The sequence below is a fragment of the Erinaceus europaeus genome, chromosome 6 (genome assembly GCF_950295315.1).
Source record: "Erinaceus europaeus chromosome 6, mEriEur2.1, whole genome shotgun sequence".
Lineage (NCBI taxonomy): Eukaryota > Metazoa > Chordata > Mammalia > Eulipotyphla > Erinaceidae > Erinaceus > Erinaceus europaeus.
Window position 1 is genome coordinate 70,557,436 of NC_080167.1, and position 16,581 is coordinate 70,574,016.

At 44.9% G+C, this 16,581-nt stretch overlaps 1 protein-coding gene across 13 annotated transcripts in view; it reads left to right on the plus strand.

Moving 5' to 3' along the window:
• PARD3 (par-3 family cell polarity regulator) overlaps positions 1-16,581 on the plus strand; it is a 652,495-nt gene that overhangs the window by 361,016 nt on the left and 274,898 nt on the right. For all 13 annotated transcript variants that reach the window (XM_060192488.1, XM_060192489.1, XM_060192482.1 and 10 more), the window contains 2 exons: positions 4,747-4,935; positions 7,296-7,466. In XM_060192488.1, the coding sequence (XP_060048471.1) occupies positions 4,747-4,935; positions 7,296-7,466 (360 nt within the window). The remainder of the gene's footprint in view (positions 1-4,746; positions 4,936-7,295; positions 7,467-16,581) is intronic.

A 16,581-nucleotide genomic window follows, 5' to 3' on the forward strand; every position in this document is an offset into this window, starting at 1 on the left:
ATTTCTCAGTTTTACGTAAAACAATACAAGCCCTATGTGGCCCTGCCCTGCCATCATGCTCCAGGACCTGCACTCTCTCCCCTGCTCCAGAGTCTTTGACTTTGGTGCCCTGCACCAACTCCAGTCCAGTTCTGCTTTGTGTTTTCCGTTCTGTTCTTATTTTTCAACTTCTGCCTGTGGGTGAGACCCTCCTGCACTGCTGGTGGGAATGTCAGTGGGTCCAGCCCCTGTGGAGAACAGTCTGGAGAACTCTCAGAGGCTAGAAATGGACCTACCCTATGACCCTGCAATTCCTCTCCTGGGGATAGATCCTAAGGAACCCAACACACACCCATCCAAAAAGATCTGTGTACACATATGTTCATAGCAGCACAATGTGTAATAGCCAAAACCTGGAAGCAACCCAAGTGACCAACAACAGATGAGTGGCTGAGCAAGCTGTGGTCTAGACACACAATGGAATACTACTCAGCTATTAAAAATGGTAAACTCACCTTCTTCACCTCATCTTGGATGGAGCTTGAAGGAATCCTGTGAAGTGAAATCAGTCAGAAACGGAAGAATGAAGAGGGCGTTGAGTGTTTCTGGTGTGTCGAAATCATATAGAAAATAGATCGAGACTGAAAGGATGATTGAAAAAAATGGATTCTCCAGAGTAAAACGGAATGTGCATCCCTTACGTAAGTTTGAAAGAGGAAAGATGTAAGGCTGCACTGCAGTGCTCAGCTGTGTGAGCTAGCATGGCCTTGCTGTGGTAGGTTAATGGACGTTTCAACACCCCAGCAGTCAGAGGAAAAGGGCGAGTCCCCTGGCGAGATGGCTCACCGTACAGTGCGCTGCTTGGGCGTGAGAACGACCCGGGTGCAGCCCAGCCGCCACTGCATCGGAGGAAGCTTCAGCGTCCTAGCCTCCTTCGCTCCCTCTGTCTGTGTCCAATAAATAATTAAAGTCATTAAAATGAAAGGAAAGAGGGGCCGGGGAGGCGGCACGGGGAGGAAGACGCTGGGCTTGGACGCAATGAGTCTCTCGTTTGTCCGCAGGCACCCCAGGTGCCAGATAGCTGCTCTGACATCCTCTCGGGCTCTCGCGGTTGCCTGCTCTGTCTTGTGTGATTAACAAATAAGTAAAAAGAGTTTTTAAAGTCATAAACACACATCTTCTTTCTTTTATATTTTATTTTAGAGGTAGAGACAGACAGACACAATCCAGAACACTGCTCAGTTTTGCCTTAAGAGCCTTAGCCAAGGGAGATGGGCAGTGGCACAGCGGGTTAAGCGCAGGTGGCACAAAGCGCAGGGACCGGCCTAAGGATCCCTGTTTGAGCCCCCAGCTCCCCACCTGCAGGGGCGTCGCTTCACAGGCGGTGAAGCAGGTCTTCAGGTATCTGTCTTTCTCTCCCCCTCTCTGTCTCTCTCTGTATTCCTGGTAAATAATATTTTTAAATAAAATAAATAAAAGTGGGGGGGGGTCTTGTTTCTTTTGTGTTCTTCTCTTCTTGCTTAGGCTAATAAGGAAAAACGCCTTTATAAAGAAAAAAGAGTTTGTCTTGCAAATAGTTGATAAAAGTTTGGGATTTGGATGGAATAACACTCCCGACAATGATGGGAAGCCAGCTTCGCCTTTCAACAGAATGAAGAGATCTGCGTACTTGCACGGCTTATCACATGCGATGTCTAAAACGGTTTGTGAAGAGTGATTTTCCTTTATAACAGTTTGCTGCCGGAGAATTAAAGTTCTGAAAGCTAACATTCATTTCAGTCCTTTGTGGAGAGAGCCAAATGGATTAATAATGAAATATCGGAAGAAAAGTGCAATCTCTCACTCAAATGTTTTTAGTGATAATGCAATCTTAAGACTGGATATGAAAGCTGAAAAAGAACGTTCTCCCCATCCTGCTGCCTTCAGAGTGGACGAGAATTTCCTGTGAAGAATAAAGTCCTCTCTGAGACAGGTTCAGGGTAGAGAGTGTCGGAAATGATTTCAATTTGATTAGCACTTTCTTTCTGCTCCTTGCTTTGATTTTTCAAGTAGGGGGGAAAAAATTGAGGATTTGAAGTCTTAGTAAGACGTTATGGGAATGTCAAAATCAGCAAACACTAAAAAGCTAAATTGGAGGTTCAAATCAGTAACAATAAGGGTCCTTCCGTTATCTGAGGCATAAACGTGCCCAGAGAAGGCCTCTGTCTGATTTTTCTGGTCTTCCAAATACAAATCTGCCAGGATTGCACATACTGAATCCACAAAGCGAAGTTTAACTTTTACCTGTCAGTTTTTAGTACTTGCGTTTAAGATAGAAATGAACTATCCTGTCTTTTCATGCAATTTTTTAAAAAAAATGTTTATTTATTATTGGATAGAGACAGAATTTGAGAAGGGAGGGGAGATAGAGGGCCCTGCTTCCCTACTTGTGAAGCTTTCCCCCTGCAGGTGGGGACCAGGGGCTTGAGCTGGGTCCTCGAGCACTGTATTGTGTCTGCTTAGCACTACCTGGCCTCCACGTGATTTTTTTTACTTCAAATTAAAAAAAATGACAAGTATTATTTTTCTTTGGCGGTAGCTGTTATGTCTGCTCTCCTGTGTGTGACAACATTCTTTAAGAATACACCCTACTCCTGTTTGATTATGCACCATTATATATGTACTCATTTTTTTTTTTTTGTAATCATTTTTTTCACATTAATGAGAATCAGTATCTATGGGCCAACAAGAGACGTCTACAAGGAGTGTCACTCAAGCAGCCCAGGCAGGCTCAAGCCCTGTACCTGTAACTGCTTCCCCGGGGGAACTTTCTTGGTCGCTTCCTCTCCTGTCTCTCTGTCTCTCTGTCTCTGCAAATAGTCGGCCTGGATCAATGAAGGCCTGTGATGACAAAAGGGGAAGAGGAAGGGGAGGAGGAGAAAGACTCATTTTACCAATCGCATCTTGTGAATTTGAAGGCTTTAAAAGAGCGTTGTCTCTGCAGCTTGAAGAAGTTCATGTTCAGTGAAATAAGTCAGAAACAGAAGGATGAATATGGGATGATCTCACTCTCAGGTAGACGTTGAAAAACAAGATCAGAAGAGCTAACACAAGTAGAACCTGAACTGGAACTGGCGTATTGCACTGAAGTAAAAGCCTCTGTGGTGGGTGGGTGAGTGGGGAGAATACAGGTCCAAGAAGGATGACAGAGATCCTAGAGGGGGTTGTATTGTTTTATGGAAAACTGGGAAATGTTATACATGTACAAACTATTTGTATTTACTGTAGAATGTAAAACATTAGTTCCCCAATAAAGAAATTAAAAAAAAAATAGTGTCTCACATTATGATGGCTCAGAATAATCACTTCTTGAAATACGCTGCATGTGAAAAACGAATTCATCTAATTGAAATATCTTAGATTGTGTTAGCTAAATTCAGATTAAACTTACTTTACCGTAATATTTTTATAATTTAGTGCTGGCTGTTAGCACACATGACTGTGTGTGAGGACCCAGGTTCAAATCCCATTTCCCCACCTGGGGGTGGGGGGGTGGGCAATCTTCATGATATTGTAGGTGTCTTTCTTTCTCTCTCTATCTTCTCCTTCCTTCTCCTCAATTTCTCTCTCTCCTATCACACAAAAGAAAAAAAATAGTAAAGCCTTAAATTAAAAGGTAATCACTTGATAACTTTAGATAATGTGGGTATTGGAGAAATAGTTCAAAGTTGGGGGGGTGGGGGAGAAGTGGCAGCTCATAGGCCTAGATGTGGCATTTACAATTCGTCTGGTATTTATTGTCCATTAGTTGATTGGAAACACCGAGTCAAAGAAAAAAAAAAAAAGAATTCTGGCAGGCAGCCCCTGTTTGGAGAATAGAACAGAATATGTCATCTTTCCCCATCTTTTCTGGTTATATGCTCAGCCTCCTTTTTCGCTGAGTATCTTAAAGGAGGTGAGAGAAATCCGTATCTTGGAACATGCTGTGTTCTGAAACAATCTCCTTGTGCTTTTGATGGCTGCAATTACGAAATCAAATCTTGCATTTATGACTGGTTAATTAAATAATACTGCTTGAATAATATTTACCAGCTATATTATGTGCAGTGTAATAATCTGGAAAATTTTCTGCCCTGATGTTTAGCACTGCTCTTGTCACACGGATGTTGAAGGTTGAATCTCTCTAGGGGCTTTCTGAAAAAAAAAAAAGGAACACCTTTTTTTTTTTTTTCTGCTGGCTTAGTGTCATCAGAATTTATTATTGTTTTGAATAGAATGATGAGCCTCAGCTAGTGAACCTTAAACTATTAATATCATTGAAAATTTCTAGCAAAAAGAAAATTGGGAACAAACAAGTTATTGTTTTAATTCCTGCTGTGACTGCTTTTCTCTTGTAGTTTCAAATATATAAACAGACCAGAAAAAAAATACATATATATATCCCCCAAGCAGTGGGAGTCTGTATGTCTTCAATTTCCTCCCTCCCCCCGCCCCCCAAACTATTCCCTCTTCTAATTCCCAAACCCCTTCAGGTTTAGCCTTGTTTCAAAACAAGTTCCGCACGACAGTATTAACCGTTGGTTCCAGGAGTCATCTGACAGAGGTGCACAGCCCTGTAATCCTGGATCTTGTCAGGAAGCTCTGGTCAAAAAAAAAAAAAAAAAAAACTATACTTGCTGTGATGAAGCGACTTCTCCTCAGCAGAGGAGAGTCAGCAGAATCTCTCAAAGTCCCGGTGGAGGAGAAGCATGGGCCTAAAATGTGCTGTGCACCTGTGTTCCCCACTAGAAAGCAGAAGACGAAGACGTGGTCCTCACACCCGACGGTACCAGGGAATTCCTGACGTTCGAAGTTCCACTCAACGATTCCGGATCGGCTGGGCTCGGCGTCAGCGTCAAAGGAAACCGGTCAAAAGAGAACCACGCAGATCTGGGCATCTTCGTCAAGTCCATCATTAACGGGGGAGCCGCCTCTAAAGTAAGCAGCCTTCACCTTTGTTGAGCACTCGCACGTTGTTGAGAATGCTCAGTTCCAACAGTATGAAACCAAGTCCAGGAGAGATTAAGAAGAAAAGAAAAAAAAAAAACACAAATGAACAGGAAAAAAGCTGACTCATTTTATGATGCTGAAATTTTTGATTTTTATTATTTATTATTGGATAGAATCAGAGAAATTGAGAGGGGAGGAGGAGATAGAGTGGGAGAGAGATGGAGAGACACCTGTAGACCTGCTTCACCACTCGTGTAGCTTCCTCCATGTAGGTGGGGACCAGGGGCTTGAACCCAGGTCTTTGTCACCGTAATGTAAGCGCTTAACCAGATGTACCACCGCCTGGCCCCCTGATTGATTTTTACGTTTATATAGTCTGCACAGAAAAGGCATGAATCCCCAAGGGACCCGGTTAGGCTCAAACACGTATATGCCATTTTTTTTCTTTAGCCTATCTTTTAAAAACTTTTTCAGTTTATTTACTGGATAGAGACAGACATTGAGAGGGGAGGGGAAGATAGGGAGAGAAATAAGGAGTCACCCGCAGCCCTGCTTCACCACATGTAAAGGTTCCCCCCTGCAGGTGGGGGTGGCATGGGGCTCAAACCTGGGTCCTTGAACATTGCAATATGTATGCTCAACCAAGGACACCGCCACCCGGCCCTTATTTTTTTTCTTGTCTTGATTTTTATTATTGCCACTATGGTTGATGCTGGAGCTTGATGAATCCACCACTCTGTGGAGGCTATTTTTTTTCTCTCTCTCTCTCTTTTTTTTAATCTTTATTTAAAAAAATAACAACTTGAGAGTTGCTTCACTGATGAGGGAGTCCCTGTGTCCCCCGTAGGTGGGGACTGGGCCTCGAACCCAGGTCCCTATGCTCAGTACTGTGTGCCCTCAACCCAGTGCACCACTACCCTACCCAGCCCATGCACATCATTTCAACTGGGGGCAGTGAATGACAGGAAGGTGACTAGACAGAGGGAGGGCAAGGGCCTTGGATTTGTAGGGGAGGCGACCATGGAAAGATGGACACACGAGGCGATCCGTGGCATCTAAGTTTTCTGTAGGAATAGTCGCGCGGAGCCCTCTGAATCCCATCTCTGTCTTTGGTGACAAGTCGTTCTCTCTTTCCTGATGCAAGAAAAGGAGTGAGAGGTGCCTGCCTCAAGTGCAGACGGAAAGGTAGATGGCAGCTAACTTCCCCTGTGGCCCTCTCTCCTCCCTCTCCCTCTCCCTGCCCCTTTCTCTCTCCTCCCCCTCCCTCTCCCTTCACCCTCTCCCCTCCCCCTTCCCCTCATCTCCCCCTCCATCTCCCTCTCTCTCCCCCTCCCCCTTCCCCTCATCTCCCCCTCCATCTCCCTCTCTCTCCCCCTCCCTCTCCCTTCACCCCTCTCCCAGTCCCCCCTCCCCCTCCTTCTCTCCCTCCTTGTCCCTCTCCCCCTCCCTGTCCTTCTCTCTCTCCCTGGCTCTCTCTCTCTCTCTCCCTCTCTCTTTCCCTCTCCCTCCCTCTTTCCCTCTCCTTCTCTCTCTCCCTCTCCCTCCCTCTCTCCCTCTCCCTTTCTCTCTTTCCCTCCTGCTTCAACTCAAAATGAACCTCATGTCAGAGCAGTGTATCTTACGAGGCTTATTCTGATCCCCTGACTAGATATTTTCTGGCTCCCTCACAGCATCCAGTCTACTGATCAAACAGCAGGCAGCAACGCCATTATGGGGTGGAACCCATGGCTTCAATGACTTTTTTCTTTTTCTTTCTTTCTTTCTTTCTTTTTTTTTTTTTTTTTTTTTGTCTCATGGCTTTTGCAGTCCACAGTCATTCCTGCGAAATTGTGAAAAGATAATCTATCTATACAAAGACTTAGCTTGGGTTCTGGCACTGAGCTGCCAAGTACTGACAAGGTTAATCTTATCCCCTCCCCATTCCTGCCTAGGGGTCACTTATCCTACTTTTGAGTCTAGAGAAAATGTCTCCGGTCTGTTTGCTTGGAGCATTGTCTTACAGCCCAGAGCCTTTGCCTGTCTTGGCTTGGAAATAACCTTGTGGGTGTCTCTGGGAGCAAGTAAGGGATCACTTTGTGTCCCTGGAATTAGTATGCTATTTTGGTAAACAGATGATGATAAAGACTTGATTTGCAAATGTATAAATGATTGAAATAAACACTGGCTACTTAGACATCATTATTCTAGCGCTCAATTGGGCATAATCCATGAGGATTAAAGGGATTTTTTTGGGTGTGTGTGTGTGTGTTTTAATTTTGTTTTATTTTATTTTATTTAACTGGAGAAAAAGCTCCTGCTTTTCTGGCAGACGACTGAATCATGCTTATTTTTACCTGTTCTCTTCCCAGGATGGGAGGCTTCGGGTGAACGATCAGCTGATCGCGGTAAATGGAGAGTCTCTGTTGGGCAAAACAAACCAGGATGCCATGGAGACCCTCCGAAGGTCCATGTCCACTGAGGGGAACAAACGAGGAATGATCCAGCTCATTGTGGCAAGGAGAATAAGCAAGGGCAACGAGGTAACAGATGAAGAATGGAAAGACAGCACTGGGAATTCTAATAAGATCCAGTTTCCACCCTCACAGTGGACAAAAATGACAGGTCTTGCTTGGGATTTAATCATTAAAGAAAGAAAGAAAGAAAGAAAGAAAGAAAGAAAGAAAGAAAGAAAGAAAAGCTGTAAATTAACTTGGCTTATAATAACTTTATTTTATTAAATTATTTATTGGATAGAGACAGCCAGAAATCGAGAAGAAAGGAGAGATAGAGGTGGACAGAGAAAGAGACACCTGCAGCCCTGCTTCACCACTCACAGAGCTTTCCCTCTTGCAGGTGGGGGGCCAGGGACCTGGGACTCAAGTCCCCGGGGCCATTTATTTATTTATTTATCTATCTATTTATTTATTTATTTGATAGAGACAGAGAGAAATTTAGAGGGTAAGGGAGATAGGGAAAGAAACAGAGAGAAATTTAGAGGGTAAGGGAGATAGAGAGGGAAAGAAACAGAGAGAAATTTAGAGGGTAAGGGAGATAGGGAAAGAAACAGAGAGAAATTTAGAGGGTAAGGGAGATAGAGAGGGAAAGAAACAGAGAGAAATTTAGAGGGTAAGGGAGATAGAGAGGGAAAGAAACAGAGAGAAATTTAGAGGGTAAGGGAGATAGGGAAAGAAACAGAGAGAAATTTAGAGGGTAAGGGAGATAGAGAGAGAAAGAAACAGAAATTTAGAGGGTAAGGGAGATAGAGAGAGAAAGAAACAGAGAAATTTAGAGGGTAAGGGAGATAGAGAGGGAAAGAAACAGAGAGAAATTTAGAGGGTAAGGGAGATAGAGAGGGAAAGAAACAGAGAGACACCTGCAGCACTGCCTCACCACTCGTGAAGCTTTCCTCCTGCAGGTGGGGACCATGGCTTTGAAGCTGGGTCCTTGTGCCCTGTAATGTGTGCGCTTAACCAGGTGCGCCACCTCCTGACCCCTAGGACTAGAGTCTCAGCCGACAGCAGTGGGGTGTAATCAGGAGAATAAACAAGGGCAACGAGGTAACAAATAAAGAATGGAAAGACAGAGTGCTCTAGCAGTGGGAATTCTAATAAGATCCAGTTTCCACCCTTACAGTGGACAAAAATGACAGGTCTTGCTTGGGATTTAATTATTAAAAAAAAAAAACAAAAAAAAAAACCTGTAAATTAACTTTGCTTACTATAACTTTTAAAAAAATTATTTAATGGATAGAGACGGCCAGAAATTGAGAAGAAAGGACAGTTAGAGGTGGAGAGAGACAGAGAGACACCTGCAACCCTGCTTCACCACCCACAAAGCTTTTTCTCCTGCAGGTGGGGAACGGGGGGCTCGAACCTGGGTCCTTGAACACTGTAACACATGCACTCCACCAGATGCTAGGAGTACGAGGTTCTTGTTCCCTTGCCTGGCAGGACACAGGTGTACCAGAGGGATATACGCTGGCTCGTTTTCTTTCTCTTCAATAGATGAATCATAAAAAAAAAGAATTATGTCAAGTGATGGGAGTCGGGCAGTAGCAGAGCGGGTTAAACGCAGGTGGTGCAAAGCGCAAGGACCGGCGTAAGGATCCCGGTTCGAGCCCCCGGCTCCCCACCTGCAGGGGAGTTGCTTCACAGGCGGTGAAGCAGGTCTGCAGGTGTCTGTCTTTCTCTCCCCCTCTCTGTCTTCCCCTCCTCTCTCCATTTCTCTCTGTCCTATCCAACAATGATGACATCAATAACAATAATAATAACTACAATAATAAAACAAGGGTAACAAAAGTGAATAAAATATATATATATATATATATATAGTCAAGTGAGATAAGTCAGAAAAAAAAAAGTCAAGTTTGGGATGATCCAACTCATAAACAGTAGTTGAGAAAGAAGAACAGAGAGGGAAACCCAAGGCAGAATCTGACTGATTTTGGAGTAGGGCATGAATGTAAAACTCTCTGGAGGTGGGAGGCTGAGGGTAGATGTTCAGCTTCACACAGACCTTTGGTGGAGGGAATGGCATTAATATACACTCCTATTAACTTATAGTCTCACAAATCACTCTTTATTCAATATTAAAAAACAAATAAGAAGGAGAGGCTACATTTTCCTACCTGGTCCCCACACCTGCTTTCTCCTTCACTAGAATACTCCGGTTTCTTTTGCTTTACTCATATACCTGTGATCAAGTTTTACTTGAAAAAGTAGGCACAAGGCAACCATGAGTAAGGATAAAATGGGGAGGAGTGTTGCTAACAGCAGTATAGTCAAAGCTACCTGGACGTGGTCTCAGCCTTCTTTTAAAAGAGATTTACTTCTCAGACCAGCATGTAGGATGCTAGGGACTCAACCTGGGACTTGAAACATGAGTGTTCAGTGCTCTAACTACTGTATCACCTGAGAGACAGACAGACAGACACACACACACACACACACACAGAACCTTAGTTTCCTCAAACACCGTGAGAGCCCTGCGTGAACCCGGGTCTTGCACACGGCAAAGCAACGCACTGTGCAGGTGAGCTATTTTGCGGGCTGGAACACACCACTTTGTGCACATTCTTTCCAGCTGGCTGTTAAGTAAGCAGCCCTGCAAACAAGGGGCCAGTGCTAGGCCTCCCCCACCCCCGCCCCAGCACCTGCTTTCCCGTGATTTTGATTGCATAATACCATGCACACAGGCTGTGAGGTGTAATCAGGATTGAGGAAGAAGGGACATATTCTCTCCTGAAGAGTATAATCATCGGATCTTTTAAATAAGGAAAAAACAAAAACCAAAACCGCATGCCACGTAGAAACAGACTTTCTCCTGTCTTGGGGACTTCTGCTGTCGGGTGATGCCATAGGTGGATGAGGTCAGTAATATTGGAGCCTAAAACAACGCCAGATGCACAGAGAGTGCGTGTGACCTGGCAGATTAGAGAGAGCAGTTGTTTAAATCAACGAAGAGCAAGTGACTCGCAGATCACACGAACTGAAAAATTATCTCCCAATTATTGCGATGTTTCTCTTCATTTTAAAATCAATGTTAAATATGTAAAGCGAGTCTTTCAGACTTTGATGAGCATTCATCTGATCCCAGGATATGATCGTATTTTGCAAGGGAAATGTGCCCCTAAATGGAGGGCGAATCATTTTCAAGGTGATGCCTTCGTTTGCAAAGGGTTGTTGTCCATTTACTTATTTTTCTGAGAAAGAGGGGGGCATGGAGAGGGAGAGGGAGAGGGAGAGGAAGGGAGAGGGAGAGGGAGAGGAAGGGAGAGGGAAAGAGGGAGAGGGAGAGGGAGAGGGAGAGGGAGAGGGAGAGGGAGAGGGAGAGGGAGAGGGAGAGGGAGAGAGACCAGAGCCATTACAGCTCAACTCTTTTCTATGATGGCTTCCGAGACTGAACCTATGGGCCTCTGTTATGAAAGTCCGGTTCCTGGCCTCTGCTCTACTGGCCTGGTTCCCGTGTATTTTTTTCCTCTGGTCTTTGTTTTCTGAATGGGAAATGAGTTAGCGGTAGCAGTCAGCAGCAAAATTCGCTGCTATGACGGAACTGTAACCTTAACTAAGAATCTCCGAGTGGAATACAGTGAGGTAGGAAGGACATTTTCTTCTGTGAGCAGGTGCTAGTCCTTCAGATTAAGCTCTGGGACCAGCTTTTCTGTGTTGATTGCCAATCATTAACTATTTTTTCAGTGTTAAGTCTTTTACTTTTTTTTTTTTTTTTTTGCCTCCAGGGTTATTGCTGGGGCTTGGTGCCTGCACCATGAATCCACTTCTCCTGGAGGCCATTTTTTCCCCTTTTGTTGCCCTTGTTGTTGTAGCCTTGTTGTGGTTATTATTTTTGTTGTTGATGTCATTCATTGTTGGATAGGACAGAGAGAAATGGAGAGAGGAGGGGAAGACAGAGAGGGGGAGAGAAAGACAGACACCTGCAGACCTGCTTCACCACCTGTGAAGCAACTCCCCTGCAGGTGGGGAGCCGGGGGCTCGAACCGGGATCCTTATGCCGGTCCTTGCGCTTTGCGCCACGTGTGCTTAACCTGCTGCGCTACCGCCTGACGCCCCTTTTACGTTTTTTATCCTTCGCTACCAGTTATTGTTGGGTCTCAGTGCCTTCATGGAATCTCCATTCCTCTCAACAGAAATTATTATTATTATTATTTCTGTTTCTTTGCTAATGGGTGAGAGACAGAGAGAAATAGAAAGGGAAAAAAGAGAAATAGAAAGGGAAAAAAGAGAGACACCTGCAGCCCTGCTTCACCACTTGTGAAGCCCCACCACCACCACACACACACACACACACACACAGGTGGGGACCAGGGGCTTGAACCTTGGTCCTTGAGTATGGTGCTGACTGCTCTCTCTACTCACTGCACAACCACTCAGCCCCTATTGTTTTTTTCTCTAAGGCTGAATAATTTCACATTCCACAGAACGGTAGTCATTCGACGGGTGTTTATTGAGTGCCCAGTATATTCAGAACATGTCTTCGAATCTGGGCAGAGCGTGTGTGAATGAATGAAACAGATGGGTTCCTTCTTTCATCTTCTGGGAGTGGGCGCAGCAGGGCCTGTGTCTGTTCTCTTGAAGAGTAAACTAGCTTGTGCAACCCCTCTTCACAATTTCCTTTCAGGGGCAAGCACTGTTACAGGCTGACTTAAGATGAGAGAGAGATACTGCAGGTCCGTGTCCTGAGTCCTGACTTGTTTTTTAAAAAAATTATTATTTATTTAAAAAAGGAATCATTAACAAAACCATAGGATAAGAGGGGTACAACTTCACACAATTCCCAGAACTCCGTATCCCATCCCCTCCCCTGATAGCTTTCCTAGAAAGAGAGAGAGATAGGCTGGGAGTATGGATCCACCTGCCAACACCCATGTTCAGCGGGGAAGCAATTACAGAAGCCAGACCTTCCACCTTCTGCACCCCACAATGATCTTGGGTCCATACTCCTGGAGGGTTAAAGAATAGGAAAGCTGACTTGCTTTTGTCTGAGTCAAATCATCCCCCATTGCTTGTTGCCAGGCAGCAGCAAAGCACACAGGTACCAGCGGGGAAAGTGGTCTTGATAAAAACTGTGATCTCCTCCATCCTTGCCCTGTCAGAGACATGGGACTGGAATCCCGCTGCCATCTCTCTCTCTCTCTCTCTCTCTCTCTCTCTCTCTCTCTCTGTCTCATCCGCTTCTGCTTATGAATTTCTGTGAATGAAAGTGTTTGCTGGAGTGAACAGTTGCAATAGAGAGTAATCGACTTTAATATTCAATATTCCTTATGGTATCATTTTCATACACTGCTGGTTATTACTATTTCTTGGGATTGAGTAAGCTTATGAAACAATTACCTGGGGAGGGGGGCGGGGAATCTTCCCGCAAATGCCGTGCTTTCTTTGTAAGGCTAGCGAGAAGTCTTCCGTCCGGACAGGGTTTAAGGAAAGGATGAGATGAAGACAGAAGAGATCAGTACAGCTTCCCACAAGGCATCAGGCATGATTTCGCTGCTGCTGGATTCATATGTTGCCTCTGGAAAAACATCTCTGGGAATCACCGGGGGGGGGCGGGGGTGGTGGTGGTGGCTGTGTGTGAATTCTGTTACGGTACCTATCCGTAGGAGCACAGGACTCCTTGTTGTCACAAAGGAACCTCTTGGCAAAATAATGTGGCTAGGTTTTCTCCTCCCTGCACCTACCTGCTGGTTACCTGAGTCCAGTCTTTGACAGTAATCCAGAATTAGTAGCTGTTAGCAGTACACCTGTTAAGACAGGATTTGCACACTTAATGTCGAACCAGAAAAGATGAGAATTTTCAAAGGAAACGTTTATTTATTTATTTATTTATTTTGCAACCTGTTAACTAACCTGTTAACTCAGAAAGCTGAGTTCTTCTCTGTGTGGAGGAGTGCTAGATATTATGGGAATCTGCCCACCGGCCACACCAGGCGCCGTCTTACACCGCATCTTCCTCCCACAGAACCCCGTGCAGCACGCGGGAGACGTCGGCTGGGACACACTGCTCAATCTGCTGTCTTTCTTCTCTCCTTTTTTTCTGTCAGTTCTTCTACTTACTGTTGGTGTTTCACAGGGCTCTTCTCTCTCTGCTTTGATGATGACCAGCAACATGACAAAGACTCCCAGGGACTGGATGGTGGCACACCTGGCTAAGTGTATATATTACAGTGCACAAGGACCCAGGTTCAAGCCCCTGGTCCCCACCTGCAGGGGAAAAAAAAAAAAAAAAAAAGCTTTGCAAGTGGTGAAGCAGGGCTGCAGGTGTCTCTCTGTTTCTCTCTTCTGGATCTCCCCCTTCCCCTTGACTTCTGGCTATCTCTATCCAATTAGTAAATAAAGGTAATAAAAAGTCAAAAAAATATATGCAGTCACTGCCATGGCCCTGCTTCTGCCTCAGAAACTTTCTCTAGTTTCAGCTCGCTCTACCCAGCTGCTCAGGGAGCCAGGCGCAGCTCCCAGGTGACGTGATCCTGGGCCAACGGCACTGCAAAGTAGGCCTCATCCCGAGTCAGCTAGCTTGCTGCTCTACAGAAATGAGGATTTGATGCAATCATTCTTTCTTTTATTAATCTTTTTTTTATAATCTGTTTATTTTGGATAGAGACAGAGAGAAATTGAGAGGGGAGGGTGATCAAGAGGGAGAGATGCCTGCAGTGTGGTTTCACCACTTGTGAAGCTTCCCCCTGCAGGTGGGTGCTGAGGACTTGAACCCGGGTCCTAGTGCCACTGTAATGTGAGCACTCAGCCAGGTGTGCCACCACCAGCCCTTCCTTCCTTCCCTCCTTCTTTCCTTCCTTCCTTCCTTCCTTTCTTTTTTTCTATTTTTCTCTCTACCTTTTATTTTTACATGGAATGCTATTATTAGAGTACATCTAAAAACTTTAAAAAAATATTTTATTTATTTTATTTTAACGAAAGAAAGATATCAAGAGGGACTGGAGCCCTGCTCAGCTCTGGTTTATGGTGGGACAGGGGATTGAACCCGGGACCTTGAAGCCTCAGGCATGAAAGTCATCTGTATCTCCATTATGCCGCCTCCCCTGCCCTATTTAAAGACGTTTTATGAGAAGTATTGCTTCTTTTTTAAAAGTCTAGAGTGATTTCCCCTTGACATGTATTCCTGAAGGATGGATAAACTTTTTAAAAAAATTTTTTTAGCGATTTTAAACTTTTTTTTTTTATCTTTATGTGTCTGTTGTATAGACACAGCTAGAAATTGAGAGAAGGGGGGAGATAAGGAGAAAAGTGACAGACTCCTGTTGCCCTGCTTCACCACTTGTGAAGCTTTTCCCCTGCAGGTGGAGACTGGGGGCTTAAACCTGGGTCCTTGCACATTGTGCCATGTGCACTGAATCAGGTGAACCACCACCCAGACCCAATACAATTAAAAAAATTTTTTTTTAAATCCTGGTGTCTCTTTCTTTCTTTCTTTTTTCTTTTCTTTTCTTTTTTTTTTACAAGAGCACTGCTCAGCTCTGGCTTATGGTGATGCAGGGCATTGATCCTAGGACTTTGGAGCCTCAGGCATGAGAGTCTCTTTGCATAACCCCCACCCCTGGCATTCTTTACTATTAGTGGGAATAGAGAAAGCACAGGACAGAGACATTGGTGTCACTGACTGCAGCAGGTGAATCTGGTGAGGGCTTTGACAGAGACCGGGAGAGGCATGGGGAGTCTGAGGCAAGGCCTGACATTGTTCCTGGAAAGCCGAACATGACTTGTATGGGAGACTGGTGTCCAGTGATCTGAGGAACTTAGTACTTGTGGGAACTCTGCAGTGTGACGTTGTTTCTAGTCGTCTCTTTGCATCTGCGTTAGGTGTGACTCCCTTAGGCCTCGTACTGAAGGGTCTATCCATTGAGGACGTCTAGAATGAACACACCCCCTAGTTTTAATTCTCTTAGAGTTACATAAAGATATAGTAGAATAGGAAGGGGCTGCAGGTACCATTATGATTCTCTTCATCTTGAACAGCAAACAATAAAAATGAAGTGGTTTGGGGGTTGGGTAATAGCGCAGGGGGTTAAGTGCAAGGACCAGTGTAGGGATCCTGGTTCGAGACCCCGGCTTCCCACCTGCAGGGGGGGGGGGGGGTTTCGCTTCACAAGCAGTGAAGCAGGTCTGTCTGCAAGTGTCTTTTTCTCCCCCTCTCTGTCTTCCCCTCCTCTCTCCATTTATCTCTGTCCTATCCAATAACAACAACAATAGTCCTATCCAATAACCACAACAATGATTAAAAAAAAAAAAACAGCAAGGGCAACAAAAAGGGGAAAAGGTAGTCTCCAGGAGCAGTGGATTCATGGTGCAGGCACAGAGTCCCAAAGATAACCCTGGAGGCAAAAAAAATATGAAAAATGAAGTGGTGCAATGATTTGCTTAATGCAAAGTACTTCAGACAACAAGGTGTCTCTTCCTCTCATGCATTTGCGAGTGGGGGTCTCCTTGACCGTGGCTGCATTGCTCAGACAGCTTCTGTTCTATGTTGGGAAGGCAGTGGGAGCAGACAGGCTTTCACAGCTGAGTCTATAGGTTCACAGAATGGAGATGGGGGGAGCGGAGGGGAAGAGTGTGTGGGAGCGGAGGGGTGGCTTCCTTCTCTTTTCTGGTTTTATGGCCCTGAATGATCACAGAGCCTAAAATTAGACCCTTCAAGTCGTGTCACTCCTACCAAGGCTGAACTCTGCTGCTCTATCTTCTCATCTTGTGCTTTCCCGTCCTTGGGTGTTAGTCTTCTCTGTACTGGGCAGTCGTACAAATGGAGTCCACACTTTCTTCTGATTCGACACTGTGCGGTGCCCTTGGCTTGAGAAGTCTCCTCTCCTCTCCGTGTGGCCTAATATGCTAAGGCTCTCAGAACCATTCTAAGGGGGATGTGAGGCATCCACTTAGCGCATTCATCTAATTACTCTCCTCGCTCACTCTGTCTGAACCAGGCATTAGGGATAAAATAGAGTAAATCTAGAAAGACCGAAATATCAAATAATCATTCATGCAATTACTCAAGGGGCTCCAGTTTTCAGTTTGCTAAAGGAGGTTAAGGTCACATCTATGACAACTTTTCACTGCTTTTAGTAGAGATGGTGTAATCCACTTCTTTTATATAGGAGAGACCATTTGACCCGCTAATGTAATTCGGACAGGAGGT